The sequence below is a fragment of the Panicum virgatum genome, chromosome 2N (genome assembly GCF_016808335.1).
Source record: "Panicum virgatum strain AP13 chromosome 2N, P.virgatum_v5, whole genome shotgun sequence".
NCBI lineage: Eukaryota > Viridiplantae > Streptophyta > Magnoliopsida > Poales > Poaceae > Panicum > Panicum virgatum.
The window spans coordinates 5,027,871-5,044,503 of record NC_053146.1 but is presented as its reverse complement, the minus strand read 5'-3'; the positions used below and the strand labels follow the sequence as shown (position 1 = coordinate 5,044,503).

At 44.2% G+C, this 16,633-nt stretch overlaps 1 protein-coding gene and 1 pseudogene across 3 annotated transcripts; both read left to right on the top strand.

Moving 5' to 3' along the window:
• Window positions 1-8,166: 8,166 nt before the first annotated feature.
• Window positions 8,167-9,179, top strand: LOC120662290 (annotated as a pseudogene).
• Window positions 9,180-10,300: 1,121 nt separating this feature from the next.
• Window positions 10,301-15,517, top strand: LOC120659422 (BTB/POZ and MATH domain-containing protein 5-like). Of its 3 annotated transcripts, none has more exons than XM_039937564.1 (4): window positions 10,301-10,866; window positions 12,208-12,583; window positions 12,668-12,941; window positions 14,902-15,517. In XM_039937564.1, exons 1-4 carry the CDS (start codon window positions 10,385-10,387, stop codon window positions 15,084-15,086), a joined length of 1,317 nt encoding a protein of 438 aa, XP_039793498.1. In that variant the 5' UTR covers window positions 10,301-10,384; the 3' UTR covers window positions 15,087-15,517. The 3 variants fall into 3 exon arrangements, with proteins under 3 accessions (XP_039793498.1, XP_039793501.1, XP_039793499.1); XM_039937567.1 differs by having other exon boundaries at window positions 14,882-15,051; XM_039937565.1 differs by lacking the exon at window positions 14,902-15,517 and adding an exon at window positions 13,566-13,589 and having other exon boundaries at window positions 12,668-13,011.
• The last annotated feature ends 1,116 nt before the right edge of the window (window positions 15,518-16,633 follow it).

Below are 16,633 nucleotides of genomic sequence, written 5' to 3'. Positions count from 1 at the left end.
TTGCTGGAATCATCAACCAGAGAAGTGATTGGAGCAGATAGTAGATCCTTGATGAGTTGAAGCTGATGTGCCAAGTTAGCCGATTGCTGCAGAGATGATGTCTCTACTCCAGGGACAGTCAGACCCATTGATGCAGGGTCAAAGGAAAGCAAACCTGAAATTTCAAAGCTCTATAGGCATATCTGGAGTTAGAACAAGATGCATTTATGAAGCTATCGGCTAGTTTAGAATTGGCTTTGAAATGTTACCTGTTCTGAAGAAGAGGTGTTGGACGGTTCAAGAGCAACTGTCCTGTTATAGCTGGTGTTGACGTCAATGACATCTACTGCATCGGCTTGTTCCTCGTTTGCATCCATTAGTGCATCAGGAGTTGCAGCCATCTCATGTTGTTCCAGGATTTCTGCATTGGGGATGTCTTCAGCTGCGTCCTGGGAATAAAATTACAGTCAACCAGGGTACATGTGTATAAAACGGAAGTTCTTGAATGATGAGTTACCTGGTTGGTGTTGGACTCTGATGGAGTCGAAGAAGATGGTACTAGTTTCTTGATGACACGCCTCGTGATCATCTTCCTTTTCTTGGTCAAGACTCGGGGGGCAACACTTGCAGAAGTTTGTCTTCGCTTGGAAGCCGACTGGAGTAAGTCTGGCTGAATAGTCATTATCACTTTCTTCATTGGTGGTGACCCTTTGCAGAAGAGTACGTCAGGAGCAGTTAGAAGAAAGTGGAATGGCTCCCCAGTGCTGGTCGTAGGTTCTGGACCGTCTTGTTGCTGCTGACAGAATGAGCAAGATTAGTCATGTAAAGGATGGAGGACTTATAAGGATGAATGCATAAATTCAGTACCTCTTCCTCGGGGATTACATATTCAAGATCGATTTGCTGCAGTCGAGGACCTAGAGCTTTTCCGAAGACATGAGTTTTCCACATGTTCCACCAAGTATCAAAGCCGATTGATGAGGAGATGAAGGACAAATTGGCTGGTATTGGAATGTGGAGATTGTCAAACATGCTGTAGCATCTTGAGCTGGTGAGACCATCAGGCAGATTGGCTCTGCTCTCCACCAAGTGGTGAATATGGAAGTGGGGAGGAACCTGTCCTAGGCCAAATTGCCGAGCTGCTATGACTTGCTGGTAAGATTCATAACCTGGCTTGATAATTCTATTAGAGGTGCTGATGCCAATGGGGAGGAAGCCAGGTCGAATCATCAAAGAATACAGATGCTGAGTGCTGTCGTCATCGGCAAAGTTATCTAATCTGAAGGCAGTTGGGTTTTCAAAGGATTCAGATTCAGTAAATGGGAAATAAAGGGGATTATCTAGTCCTTTGTAGAAGATTCTGAACCAATTTGCTGCATCTGTTGAGTTCAATTTACTGCCAGGAAGACTGAATAAAGCTTGGCCATAACTAGTACATCTAATTGGTTTGACATTCTCATTAGGAAAGGAGTTCTTGGTTAGGCCTTGGAAGTTGGGAATATAGTGCTGGAAGTACAGTTGTGCCCACAACTGAATAAACCACCAAGGGCCTCCAGTTCTCAGTTTCTTTTTGTTAAGCAAATTAGATGTCATCAAATGGAGATATCTGTAGGTTTCTCCAAGGAAGAGTTTGCCTAGGCCGGTGTGATTAACATGGGCCAGGTGATAGGCCAAGGGGAGATAGTTCTTAGTTGGAGCTAAAGAAGGACAACAGAAGATGAAGTGCTCTAGCCAAAGATTTAAGAAGGTTGTGTGTTCCTTCTCAGTCACTGGACCTTTTATTTTAATGTGCTGACTCATGTAAGTGCCCCAGTTTGTGCAGTTAACCTTGGAAGAAAGTTTGAAGGGGACTTCTGCCATTTTGTGAGCAGCAGGATTAGGAGAATTAATGTCTAGTCCAGTGATCATGGTGACATCCAGCAGAGTAGGGGTCATGGCTCCATGACCAAAGATGAAACAATTCAGAGCATCAGACCAGAAATAGCCGATGGTTTTCAGAAGATTTTCATCTTTGTCAAGGGGTGACAGTGATAAGCTAAGTGCATCGGCTATGTTCAAATCCTGCCATAAGGGCATGTGAGCTTTTGCTACTCTGTTGTACCATGTAATCCAGCTTTCAGGTGGATTAGGCCAGGCTCTTAAGCAGTCGGCCCAAAGGTTCAGATCGATGTTTTGACTCACAAAAGGAATCCTATTTGCTTCACAAGAGATCAAATCTATGGGATTTTCATGGGTTCGTGGGCCAAGACAGAAAGATTTTGGGTTAGAGGGATGCGATAGAAGGATGTCTGACACCTGAAGTTCAGAAATTCAGAAGTATATGTATGGTGTCATGTTTCAGAGTTTTAGTTTCAGAAGCTTGGAAAGCTGAAGAAAACTAAAGGATTAGGCCGAATATTACCTTCAGGCCGCAGATTGCCGTATCATCGATTGCGGAGCTTGTCGTCTGAGTTGTAGAATCTGCCATGGTTCAGATCTGTTGACTTAGGGTTTGATTGCTGTAGGCTCTGATTCGAATTCCGGCTGCTTGAGAGAGTTCTTGCTCGAATTTGTGGAGCTTGGTTTTCGAATTATGCTCGGATTTAAGAGTTCGGTTCAAGTTGGAAGTGTTACTCTATTCCTTTGCGGGTTGCTTCTAGTTTGAATTTCGTCGGCTCTTGGATATTTATAGGGGCCTGATGCGTTGCCATCGGCTTTTTGGAAAGTAAACGAAGACGCACAAAATTGAAGAAACTCGATTTCATTAAAGGAAAGTTTATTTCAAGGAAAGCCGATTTTACAAAGGAATCAATCCTTCGGCTTTGTGATTCTACCCCTACGATACTACTACTGTTCGTAGGTACCTAGTACCTACGACGCTTGGGGCTTCGGGCCGGCACATCCCCGCTGCCGTCGTCGTCGCTGCCGTCATCGTCGTCGTCGTCGTCGTCGCTGCTGAAGGCGCTGCTGCCGCCTTCGGACCCGAGGTCGCTCCAGCCATCACCGCCGCCGCTCTTCTCCTCCTCGCTGTCCTCCTCAGAGGACCCGAGGAACTGAAAGGGTTTGCCGCCCATCGGTTCGTCGTCATCGGTGGGGGAGTCGATCTCCTCTTCCGAGGAAGAGTCGACTCTGTCCGAAGAGGGGTCTTCTTCCTCGTCCTTCTCCGACTCCTCTTGGAACAGGAGCAGGAGGTCTTCTCCTTCAGTTTCGGGCTCGTCTTCCTCGGAGGCGACCCCGAAGTTGAACTCCTCTGCATCCCAGTGCAGAGGAGCCAGCGCTTCGTGCGCTGTGGTTGGGTCCCACTCTGGCGTCGGCTCCCGACTCTCCGGGATGGAGTCGACGGAAGAAGCAGGAAGGGGGAAGAAGAAGAAGGGGAAGAGGAAGAAGAAGAAGAGTCTCCGAAGGAGTTGGAGTCGGAGGAAGAAGAGATCGCCATTGTTGCTGGAGGATTGTGGTTTCTGCGCTATTGGCTTTCGGAGGAAGAAGGAGTTCGCTGTGAAGAAAAGCCGATTCGGGGTGAGATTAAATAGTAAAAGATGGGAGACGGATCGGCAGTTTCACATTCTACGAGGAGCCAGTTGCAGAGACGTTGCGTCTTCCTTGGTGGTTACAGTGTGTTTAATGAGCATTAACGGGAAGATGAAGCGACAGATTGGTTTTGGAACTATCATTGCCAAAACCAGGGGGGCATGTGTTATCGCCATAAATTAACAGGGTTAATTTATGGGCCGGAAGCAAGATGGGCTTAAAGCAGAAGATCAAGAAGACTTGTAAATCGGCTCCTGCGTGAGCATCTGGGCCACATAGGCCATGTATCCTTAGATTTAGTTTAAGATTAGAGATAGAGTCCAATCGGGACAAGATTAGTTTAGATTGTTTCCCAAGTCTCCGGACTATAAATATGTACCCTTTGTTATTCGTAAAGAGGGAGCATCATCACGTCTCGCAAACAACAACTCTCGGCGCATCGCCACCCCTAATCCTAGGGTTTCATCCAAGTAAGCGCCATGCTGCCCTGATCGTTTCTCGCGATCAGGGCAGTGTTGTTCTTGCTTTTACCTTGGTATTACTCGTACTGAAGCGTTTTTGATGGCGAGTAATGCTAGTTATCTTGATGTTCGTAGCATGGCTTTTAGTAGATCTTTTGTGCTTCGTTGCTTATCATCTACGAATATCATGTTGTCTCTGTGCAGTCACGTTTCAACCTCATGCTAGTTCATGTCGCATAGAATTAGTTGCACAGAGGCAACACCCTGCTTCTTTTAAGTTTGATAGATCCGATCTGTTATGCTTTGCTCTTACTATTAAGAGTTGGCGTAATATCTGCTAGGTTAGGCCTTGCAAACGGATTGGATGATCCGGTGGTGTAATAGATGATTTATCTTAGCCTTGATAGGGATTGTTCCGGGAATCGGCTTTTGCTAGTTCTTAGGCCTCTGTTTTAGGTTATGGTTTAGTTGTCTGTTATGTTCGCTAGGCCTAATCACGTGTAGGATGTTCCGATCTAGCAGTGAAGCTGTTACCATCGTAGATCAGATTAATTAGATTTAATTGAAGCAGATTCATAGTTATTTGCTTTATTCATCAATATATGGATAAATATAGATCTACTCTGACACCAGGACTCGATCGGCTCTTTAAAGCCGATGCAAGAGTCGTCCCGGGGAGCCGACCACGGCTCGGACTTACGTTTACACGTGTCTTTGTACGCAGGAAACTGTTTGGAGCACGTCTGCACACTCCTGATCGGGTATAGGTCAGGTGACACGCCCGGCTTTCCACACATTCTCCGGGCGCATGACGGAATTGAGGGGCCGTCGATGAGGGAGCAGTGCCTGCCAGCGCCCCAGCAACCTTCCGGCTCTTCGTGTTGCCCGTCGCTGCTCGCCGGTGGGTTTCGACCGACAACAGTACGCTATTTCCTTGTGGTTGTTGTCGTCTACCTTGTATCTGGTGCTCTAGTGGAATAGACTCATCCAAAAATAAAGTAGTGGAACCATAATCGGGCGTCCATCCTACGATCGTAAGGATATGGTTCTCAACTTGGATGTATGGAAAACTCAAGAGGTGACTGGCTTCGTCGTATGATCGTGTTAGCAGCACATAATCGCCAAACAAACGTAAGACATTCTCTAGCGGAAGCTCTATCCCAGTGTTGTTCAATATCACTTGTTGTAGCTCGCTGCGACTGACAGAACGGGGGACTTCTACTGGAGTATGCGGACAAGGAGGAAACTTGCTAATTATTAAGAGGCCGGCAAAAACTTGGGCATGCAAGTTGAACTCTTCTTCCTAAAAGAGTGTCAAGTGTTGATAGTTGAAATGTGCCATCGGTTGGTCACCTGAGGGTGGGTGGCAGCGCAGCTTGGGGTGGTGGCGTTGGTCGCCATGAGCGGTGAGTAGCGGGGCAAGGGGCCGGGGGAGCCGGCGCGGAGGTCGCGGGCGGGGGGACCACCGCGCGGGAGGAGACGGCCGGGCGCAGCGGAGAGGAGGCGGGCACGGTGGCGGGGGTGCACCAAAAATTTTGGCAGCCTTACGACGTCTTCTCGCGCGCGCTAGGGGAGTCTGAAAATTTTTCTAAATCCTTAGATATTTATAGAAGCTCGATTTGTAGTGGCGGGTGGGGGCATCACCAGTCCCTAAAAATCTATTTCTAGGGGCATGCCATGGCGCCGACCGCCCCTAGAAATGATTTGTAGGGGCGGGTGGGGTCCACACCCGCCTCTAGAAATACTTTACCCTCTACTAAGTCACACTACTCTCTCATACAACTTAAGAACAACTTTGTCCTTTACACACATTCAAACAATAAAAACCCTGAATTGTATTTTTGGTATTTTTCACCAGATCCACAAGTTGTTATACGCTAATGGTGAAAATTTCACGTTGTTTGCTTTTTTTTAGGATTAAATAATTTTTCAGATAAAATTGGGAAACTATTTGTTGGGGCGGGTGGGGTCGTCACCCGCCCCTACAAATTGATTTCTAGGGGCGGTCCGTGGCTACGCCCGCCCCTAGAAATAGATTTGTAGGGGCGGGTGATGGCCCCGCCCGCCCCTATAAATAGTTTTCCACATTTATTCCAAAAATTCTTTTAAATCAGAAAATATAGTAAAAGTTATCAAAAAATGCTGAAATTTTTACCATACGCGTATTTTGATGTGTAAAACACAGCAAAACTAATAAAACTACATTGCAGTATATGTCATAAGAAAATATGTTCAAATTTTAACCTCTACTAAGTCACATTACTCTCTCATACAACATAAGAGCAACTTTGCCCTTTGCACACATTCAAACAATAAAAAACTAGAATTTTATTTTTAGTATTTTTCACTAGATCCACAGGTTGTTATACGCTTATGGTGAAAATTTCACATTTTTTATATATCGTTTGCTATTGTTTTAGGATTAAATAATTTTCCAAACAAAATTGGAAAACTATTTGTAGGGGCGGCAAATTGATTTTTAGGGGCGGTCCGCGGCCTGGACCGCCCCCAAAAATAGATTTGTAGGGGCGGGTGATGCCCCCGCCCGGCCCTATAAATTATTGTCCATATAAATATGGGACTTGGTTTTCTTCATTTCTAGAGAGCTAGAGGACAAGCCTTTCCTGCCGCCGCCGCCGCCCGACCCGTCCGCCCCCACCTCCAGCGCCGTCGCCCTCCACGCCCGACGCCACTTCCGCCCACGCGCCCCATCCCGCGCCTGACCCGCGTCGTTCCTTTGCCCTCCACGCCCGCGGCCACTTCCGCCCGCGCGCCTCCTCCCCCCGCCCTGCCGAACCTGCGCCTTCTCCGCCGGTCGTGGTCGTCCTCCTCCGCCGCCCATAGTCGTGCTCCTCCGGCGCCCACAATTCGGATCTTCCGCTCCAGATCTGAGCTAAGGTGAGATTCTTGATTTATTTTTATTGTTTTTCTGTATAACATTAGCTAGTTAGTGAAATTAGATAATTAATTTGAGAATAAGAAATGTAGTTAGTGAAAGTAGCTAATTAGTTTGAGAATAAAAAATGTAGTTAGAGAAATTAGCTAATTAGTTTGACAATAAGAAATTTAGTTAGTGAAATTAGATAATTAGTTTGAGAATAGGAAATGTAGTTAGTGAAATTAGCTAATTAGTTTGAGAATAAGAAATGTAGTTATTCAAATTAGCTAATTAGTTTAAAAATAAGAAATGTAGTTATTGAAATTAGCTAATTAGTTTGAGAATAAGAAATATAGTTAGTGAAATTATCTAATTAGTTTAAGAATAGAAAATTTAATTATGTAAATTAGCTAGTAAATTTGAGAATTGAATACATATTATTTTATGTATGAAATATGCATAATTTTTCTATGAAGGCATATGGCAAGTGGTGGTTTTGGTGGTGGTGTGCCGCATCAGGATTACCCTTTGCCCCTTGCTCGGCCTCCTGGAATATCTTTCAGCAGAGTCAACAGGGCTAGACTGGGACGATGTTCTCATCAGAACATTACAGCTCCAAGCATAGTAAGACCCATCTTTTGTCTAGGATCTTTTTTTGGCCTTTAATAAGAATGGTTGATACTTATTAATGTTATGTTACCTCTAATATAATGTAGGTGATCGCTTATTTTAAATGGCTTACTGAGGTACTGCAATGCTTAGGTGGTACACCTCTTCAGGTGGTAACCATAGAATGCCAACAATTCAAGAAAATGACAATCTCTTTCGAGATACCGTTAAGACAAGATCCAGGTACCATGATGCCAATAGTGGCTAGTGGGAAAAAATCACCAGTCCAGATGACTTATGAAAGAACTGCTGTAAAAGCATGCTTTTTGGAACTTCAGAGCTATGGTTATCTGATTCCAGATTTGTCATGGTTCAAAATCCAAGCACTTCGACGGAATCAATATGATATTGTTAGTCTCTGTGAGAGCTTTTCACGCGAAAATCTACATAACATAGTATGTGAATTTTGTTAATTTAAAGAATTATGATAGTTTCTACATGACATAGTATGTGAATTTTGTTAATCAAAACATTTTGTAATATTTATATTCCATCTCCATTGCAGATATATTTGGTAACACCTTTGCTGCGATGAGTTTAGAAGAAATTTTATGTCAAACCGTGGAGCAGTTGGGTTATTATTCGACTGAGGAGGGATCGGTACATACAAGGGAAGGTCTCTACTAGGGTTCTTTTCAATTTCGAACCACGCCAGATCCTACTGCAGAACCAATGTTCACCATCTACGGCAAAGCACTTCCTCGCAGAAGTGAAGCAAAGGACAACGCACTTATCCGTGCATTGATTTTCATTGACATGCCTTGGGGGTACAAGATTGGCGATGTTAATTATGTTGACTGCCTCTTGCTTTGGTATAATATTCATTAGACGATGTAATGTAGAGATGCAATTGAACTTTTGTTAAATCTTCTATTTCTAAGTGGATTTTGTGAGTTGTGACTATGTATTGCACACTATTCGTGTAGCTGTGAACTTATGTTAAATCTTTGGATGATGAGCCAACGCGTCTCCCAAAACCAATTGTTGGTTTTAATTTGTCGAACGGGTTAAGGTCAGTGAACAACAGATTGCTACCTGGACCGGCTATTGAGCCACCATACTTCTATTATGAGAATGTGGCACTTGCCGCAAAAGGTGTTTGGGGGGTAAAATATCAAGATTCCTCTTTGATATTGATCCATAATTTGTAGACTCAAAGTACTCCTGTGCCGCTGCAAGAAAGAGAGGCTAAATACATAACCTGCCACTCGTGAATGGGTCACCTCTACTTTCTATACCTCCAAAGGCAATTTTTGATGCCTTTCCTCTTACCAAGAAGTGGTGGCCCTCGTGGGATCCAATAAGATAATTTAACTGTCTTCAGACTTGTGTGGCTAGTGCTAAGTTGTTAGAGAGGATTCGCCTAGCCCTAACAAATTGTGAAGATCCGCCTCCTGTAAAATTTCAAAAGTATGTGCTTGAAGAATGCAAAAAATGGAATTTGGTATGGGTCGAACGAGATGGAGTTCCAACTCGGCTTCCCGAAGAATCGTACCAGAAGAATCAGCAGGACAAAGAGATACCGTTCCCTGGACAACTCGTTCCAAGTGGACTGTTGCGTACCACCTATCAGTACTCAAGGACATGTTTCCACACGACTGTTGCGTACCACCTATCAGTACTCTGGCATTGGAGGGGCAGAGGCGGCTCTCCACATGCTTGGTATTCGCATGAACTATGGCTAATCCACACTATTGACATCTAAATCAAACGAGAGGCAAAGAGAGCTCCATTTGAGCCAAAAAACAATAAAACCTTGCATATATTTGTAGGGACGGGTCGGCGTGTCAACCACCCTTAAAAATTCATTTATAAGGGCGGCTCACCCCCGGCCACTCTTACAAATGGAGCCATTTGTAGGGGCGGTTTGGCGGGGGGTGAGCCGCCCCTAGAAACACAATTTGTAGGGGCGGGCTGGGGAGTGAGCCGCCCCTACAAAAAGTGTTTCTAGGGACGGATTTGTTGCTACAGTGCTTAGGTTTATTTATAGAAGGGGTCAAATTTAGGTCCGTCTCTAAAAAGAATTCGGGATATTTCTACAAATCGTTTTTTAGTAGTGTCGTGTTCGCATCCGCCACCGGCACGGAAACATGCCACGTCATCGTCAAAGAGGCAAAAGAGGCATTGTTTGGTTTTTTCTAGAATAGGCTAGAACACACTTTGACTGCTAATTACGGTGTCAAACAAAGTAAGTTTACAAAACCAACTTCAGAACCCCCGCGCTAGGAATCCTGAAGATTCTAATGAGGCCTTTGACCGCGTGATTTGAGGATGTTACTATAGCATCACTGTAGCTAATCATCGATTAATTACCGTCATTAGATTCGTCGCGAAAAGTTACACCCATCCCTGAAGAGATTTTACAAATAGACTTCATTTAGTACTCCATACATACGAGATTCTTCACTCGGAAAACGTGCACGAGAGACTCTAGAATGGAGTGGCCGAACCAAAGTTACTGTAGCACGTTTCAGTTTTATTTGACAATTATTGTCCAACTATGAAGTAATTAGTTTTAAAAGATTCGTCTCGTCATTTACAATTAAACTGTGCAATTAGTTATATTTTTTAATTATATTTAATACTCTATACATTTATCGTAAAATTTAATATGATGTGAGTCAATCAATGAGAACTTTTTCACTAGCTAAACACAACCTCGAACGCGAACGCGACGAAACCGACCGACCGGGCAGCCACCAAGTCCGACCCGACCGGCCGGCTCGCAGCTTCGGCTTCCCCGGCAGCGTCGCATCACAGTTCGCACCCCTCGCCACGCGCGCTCACGTCACCCGCAACCGCAACAGACGAACCGAGGCCAAATTCCCCAATCCCCAATCCCCCGCCTCCTCCTCCTGCCCCCGCGAACCCTAACCCTACCACGCCCGCCATGGACGAGGACGCCGGCGACGCCTCGCCGCCGCCAGCGCCCCCTCCCCCGGCGCACGCGCACGCGCACCCTCCCGCCCCGCAGCCCCCGACCGCCGCGGCCCCCTCGCAGCGGGACGTGTCGGCGTCCCCGACCAGCTCGCGCTCCGTGACGGAGACCGTCAACGGCTCCCACCGGTTCGTGATCCAGGGCTACTCGCTGGCCAAGGGCATGGGCGTGGGGAAGCACATCGCCAGCGAGACCTTCTCCGTGGGCGGGTTCCAGTGGGCGGTCTACTTCTACCCCGACGGGAAGAACCCCGAGGACAACTCCGCCTACGTCTCCGTCTTCATCGCCCTCGCCTCCGAGGGCACCGACGTCCGCGCGCTCTTCGAGCTCACGCTCCTCGACCAGAGCGGCAAGGGCAAGCACAAGGTCCACTCCCACTTCGACCGCTCCCTCGAGTCGGGCCCGTACACCCTCAAATACCGCGGATCCATGTGGTAAGCCCCGCGCTGATCCCTCCCCGTCCATTTTTTTCGTGCTCGTCCCATCCCATATTCAGTCGTGTTGGGTTCGTTACTAGTATGATACTACTGTGCTTGTGACGAGTTAGCGTTTCAGAGGTTTAATTCGGCAGTAGAATTGTAATCCAATAGTCAATTTTCAATCAGGCTTCATGTGGTCGTGTTAGGTTGTTACTGGCATGAAACTGCTTCCATAGTGACGAATTAGCATCCACAGTGGTTTGTTCTGCAATTTGGATATGAGTTGTTTGTATGCTTCATTCACTGATAAATTGGCATGTGCAATGATGGATATTCCACTGTTGAAATTGGATCACACAGATAACATGGGAGTTATCAAGTCATGCTTGAAATGGGCAACTTTGTCGAATTGTGATTTGCGTGGTTCCAGCAAGTTAATGATGCTGTTGAACATATGCTTTCAGAGTTTCAGTTGCTGTATTTTGTTTTTAGTTGTTGTAGACTGTAGTGTAATAGTGTACCGATGTTATAGTATTTTTTTTTTGCTTCCTTTGTTCTAAAACTTATTGGCAAATGTTCTTGTTTATGTTTGAACAAGTTTTGGTTTCCCTTGAAGTAATGAAGTGGCATTAACTTTATACAATATACATTTGATCACCCTTTCAGTAAGCCTACAGCTAATCTTTCCTGTGCACTTCTATTCATGAATTAGATTGTCAGGAGTGTTGGAATTACACAGTTGATGTTTGTTTTCATTAGTTTTCTAGTATATATATTGAGTCAATGGACATGATTTTTATGGGTATGACGGGGCTGCCAGTCCCTGGTCAATTGAATTGGTGGTCCTTCTCTTTCAATGGAAGTAACCTTGAATCTTGCCTGGAATCTACTTTGGTTTGATACATTTATACTCGTGTTTTTTAGGACCCTGATATGATATTTTTGTTTGGCTCATTTCTTTTTTCATACTGGTATGTTTGTTAGTAGTGCAAAGCTGTAAGTAGCAGCAGTTATTCTACGGTAATGTGTATAGTTCAAGTTTTTTTTATTGTTTATTTATTAGATGTTCACCTCAATACAAGTTCATCGAATGATTTGATTTATTGTAAACAGCAGCTAGTTACTTTAATTTGCTTAGTTATTTTGATTGCATACTGTCAGCACAAGAAATATTCTCTTGTGATGCATTGATAATGTAAATTGAGAGATGGATAAAGCTTGCTAAATGTTTCTTTACATGTGGGAACTGTATTGTCTGAAATTGTTGTTGCTCTTGCAACATTGTCCCGTTCCATCAAGTGAGGACAGCTAATCAGCCTCTGAGAATTTAATTTAATTCATCCTTCGTTGTTTCAGGGGTTACAAACGGTTCTTTCGGCGAACTGCCCTCGAGACTTCAGACTTTCTTAAAGACGATTGCCTGAAGATAAATTGCACTGTTGGTGTTGTTGTGTCAACGATTGATTACTCCAGACCACACTCTATACAGGTTCCAGACTCAGACATCGGCTATCATTTTGGTTCACTGTTGGACAATCAGGAGGGTGTTGATGTCATTCTTAATGTGGGAGGAGAGAGGTTTCATGCCCATATGTTGGTGTTGGCTGCACGGTCTCATGTATTCAGATCTCAATTTTTTGATGACGAATCTGAGGGAGAGAAGAACGAGGTTGATGAAAGTGATGAACTGAGAGAGTTTTCTATTGATAATATGGAGCCAAAGGTTTTCAAGGTATGTTGTTGTTCCCATGTTGAGCTTATCCTTGCAGTATAACAGTGCCAGCAAGTAATTACTCTATGTAAATATTTGTTGCAGGCGATGCTTCATTTCATCTATAGAGATACTCTTGTTGATGAGAACGAGTTGGCTGCATCAAGCTCTGATAGTTCTGTCTTTGATACACTGGCAGCAAAATTGTTGGCTGCAGCAGACAAGTATGACTTAGGAAGACTAAGATTGCTATGCGAGTCTTACCTGTGCAAGGGTATATCAGTGGCCTCAGTTGCGAGTACACTAGCATTGGCTGATCGTCACCATGCTATGGAGCTTAAAGCTGTTTGCCTAAAATTTGCTGCCGAAAATCTTTCAGGTACTAAAACTTTTCACATTGAATCTTGTTTCTGATTATGACACCAAGTGTCCCAGTATTTGCTTGTTGTGTTGTCATCAATGTTTTTAAATCGCCTAATCGTCTGATCGAACAATGGGTGGACCAGACGACTAATCGTGATTAGTCGTCGACTAGGGTCGATTAGTCGGGTCTGATCGACCCTAGTCGTCCACTAGTCGTCCAGGACATTTAGGATATATATATGTGTGTATATATATATAGGAGTTAAGTCCTGAAGTACTAGTATATATTTTCATATATATTTCAGACCAAAAAAGTGTCTAGTTTTCTATGTCTAGTAAATATAGAGCAAATGGTGACTGCCTGGCTGGGAGCCTCTCCAGTCTTGCCTCTTAAGTTCTAACCCTAGTGGGCTTTGGGCCTCTCATTTTCTCACCAGCCCACAAGCAATCCAGCCCAGTTACACAAACCTGATCGAGAACACCCCTAGTCGGACGATTAATCGCCTCTAATCGCCGATTAGTCGGTCGATCGGTCGATCAGGCTTCCTGATCGAGTCGTGGACCCTAATCGAGCACGCTGGACCGATAAGGTCGATTAATCGCGATTAATCGCTATTAGTCGCTCGATTTGAAAACATTGGTTGTCATAAACATGAAAAATCGTCAAAAAAAAAACTTTGGTTTCCCCTTGTTTCTGATACGAGGTTCAATCCCACTTTCATTATCAGAAATAATGGAAATACATTGTTTTGACCGTTTGAGAAGAAGCAGCTCTTTTTCACCTAGGCCACATAGCATGATTCAAGCAAATAATACAAGCTTCAATCTGCAGTTTAAACCAACATTCAAACAACGAGTATTACAGTATTACACAAACACAAGTGATAATAGAGTGACTCCAAGTGTTAAAAAACTTTGTTTTGTTTCTATATTTGAGTGTATGTCCCTTTGTGTGTTCATTTTTATGGTTATTATTGTGGCATGAACAAGTTTATTGCTTTTGCCAGTTAAAAACTTTGTTGCTATACTTCTTGTGGAAGTATGCATTTGACCATTATAGATGCTTCCATATAATCAGCTCTGTACATCACTCTCTGTACATCACTGGAGTGCCATTTTGGTACAGTTGTTTTTTTAACAACCTAGACTATGTTAACATTATTAACTGAATGAGAAAGATTTTAAGGTACTTTCAATTCAGTAAGAGGTAGCATGCAGATGCAGTATACATTAATTTCTTGTTTTCTGATAGCTCGTGGGTGTTGTACTTATTCTACACGTACTACATTGGCAACCTCAATTGTGAATTGAAGGTAAACTAACTGAAGTAGACTGGGGACTGTGACTTGTTGTCCCTAGCAGCTTTCAGATGTGACTTACATGGCATGCTATATTATAATACCTATGTATGTTTGCTAACGGACACCAGCCATGTGAATAAGTATATAGTTTTTCAGTGCCTGGATACTACCAGGAAAATTATTGCCCCACATACCAATGTTTAACCTTTGTTATTCGGGATAGGGTCGGGGTGGCACCAATTGAGGAGAAACTTATCCAGCATCGGCTGAGATGGTTTGGACATGTCCAACGAAGGCCTCCTGAGGTGCCGGTGCGTAATGGGGTTCTTGAGCGGGTCGATAATGTAAAGAGGGGTAGAGGTAGACCTAAACTGCGTGGGATGAGTCGGTTAAGAGAGACCTTAAGGATTGGAATATCTCTAAAGAGATAGCTTTGGATAGGAGCGCTTGGAGACTAGCTATCAATGTGCCTGAACTTTGAATTTATTTCTTTCGGGTTTCATCTCTAGCCTACCCCAACTTGCTTGGGAAAAAAGGCTATGTTGTTGTTGTTGTTGTATACCAATGTTTAACCTTTCAATTGCTTTATTTGTGCAATTAAGTTTGTACAGATATTGGTGCGATTAAGTTTATATAGCTCCATAACACATTCCAGATACCCTTATGTCTCTGCAGCTGTAATCCGGACTGAGGGATTCCTTTACCTCAGGGACAACTGCCCATCTCTGCAGTCAGAGATACTGAAAACTGTTGCAGGGTGCGAGGAGCAGTGCAGCAGTGGTGGGAAGAGCCAGAGTGTTTGTGCGCAGCTTTCAGACGGTGGCGAAACCAGTGGACGCAGGGTTAGGCCAAGAATCTGAGACCAACCCACAACTCGGACATGGTTTGCCAGCTCTCGCTCTGTAAATGACGATGTCAATTCGTCCTGTATGTGAAGAAAAACAATTTTAAATAGCTGTGACTAGCTGTATCTCAACATGCTTCTTACATCTTAACTGGCATTTTGTTTGTAATTAGTTGATTTGTTTGGTCCCAGAACAGTACTGGATCGATGTGTAGACAGCTAGACCCTGCAAAAGCTCACCAGGTCATGATAAAATGGTGCTCTTGTGTATTGGCAACGGGGGTTTGTTGCAGCTGCCTGCTACTAACCCATTCATTTAGCTCTGTTTTAAACTGGACTGAAAAAGCAATCAGATAGGAGAGACTGGAGAGACAGATTGGAGGTGACACATTTTTTAGCCTGTTGTCAAATGTTACATGGATTTTTGACATTTCTGTTGGCAAGTAACCATAATTGTCAATGATGAGAGGTGGTGAATATGTACACCATCTGCAAGAGACAGAAAGTAGCAAAACAATGCTCATTCACATTCTTCCTTTTCCCAGCATGGCGATGAATCTTCACTGATGGCACACACACTCACCATGGTGTCGTCATACTCATCTCCGATGGCGCGCACATGGGCATTCGTTGGGTTGATTTCTAGAAAGTGGGCATTGGCATGACTCGAATTGGCAACATTCACATGGCCCGCATTTTAGCTGTCTCTGCGAATTCTCTCTTCTGGTATTTGTATTTTGACATCAAACCAATCGATCGTCAAAATTTTGGCCATACCATTTTGGCATCCAACCAATTGCTATTCATACCCACATTTTGGAAAATAAATATGACATACCCATAATTTGATAGGGCAAATTTTGGAACCCACTATATCTATATGTCGTCATATTTTGTAATCGAACATGACCTAAGATGGATATGATCTCATCGTCAGACACCTTGGCGTCTTGCTGTTGTTTTAGCAAGGCAACGTTTGCTACTTACCATAGTTAACCTACCAGATTTTTTTAATCCTATAAATTTAATGAAGGCCCTGTTTACTTATCAAATAATTTCTTACGGTACCTATCACATCGAATTTTCAGATACATGCATGAAGCATTATACAAGACGAATTTTTTAAGACTAATTGGTTCATGATTGAACATTAATTATCAAATAATAATAAAATATACTACAATACTAAAATCCAAACCTTTTCCACGAATTAAACGCAGCCGAAAGTTAAATTGGTTTGATACGTCAAATCCAGCGGAAAGTGGTGGAATCAACCTATGGCGGCAATCGATTTTCTGTGGCCAACGAAAGATTACGGGCAAGCCGGCAGCTTTGCTCACGTACGCGCTGCCGCCCCTCTCCACGGATGCCGCCAGCCAGGCCGGCCCCACCCGCCTGCACGAGATACGATGCCCACCCCTGGCCCCACTTAGTCCCACCTTTCGGCCGCTGCTCACAAAAAAATTCGCCATCGCAATTCACTGACCAGTGGGTCCTGCACATCTCTTCCCACGCCGGTCCCATGCGTCAGCGGTCTCCATCGCACACGAAAACAAGCAAGTT

Bases quoted from the DNA above. Each gene is read 5' to 3' on its own strand.
- LOC120659422 (XM_039937564.1), top strand. From the start codon at position 10,385: ATGGACGAGGACGCCGGCGACGCCTCGCCGCCGCCAGCGCCCCCTCCC. The intron at 10,867-12,207 runs GTAAGCCCCGCG...TCGTTGTTTCAG, and splicing joins AAATACCGCGGATCCATGTG to GGGTTACAAACGGTTCTTTC. The intron at 12,584-12,667 runs GTATGTTGTTGT...TATTTGTTGCAG, and splicing joins TGGAGCCAAAGGTTTTCAAG to GCGATGCTTCATTTCATCTA.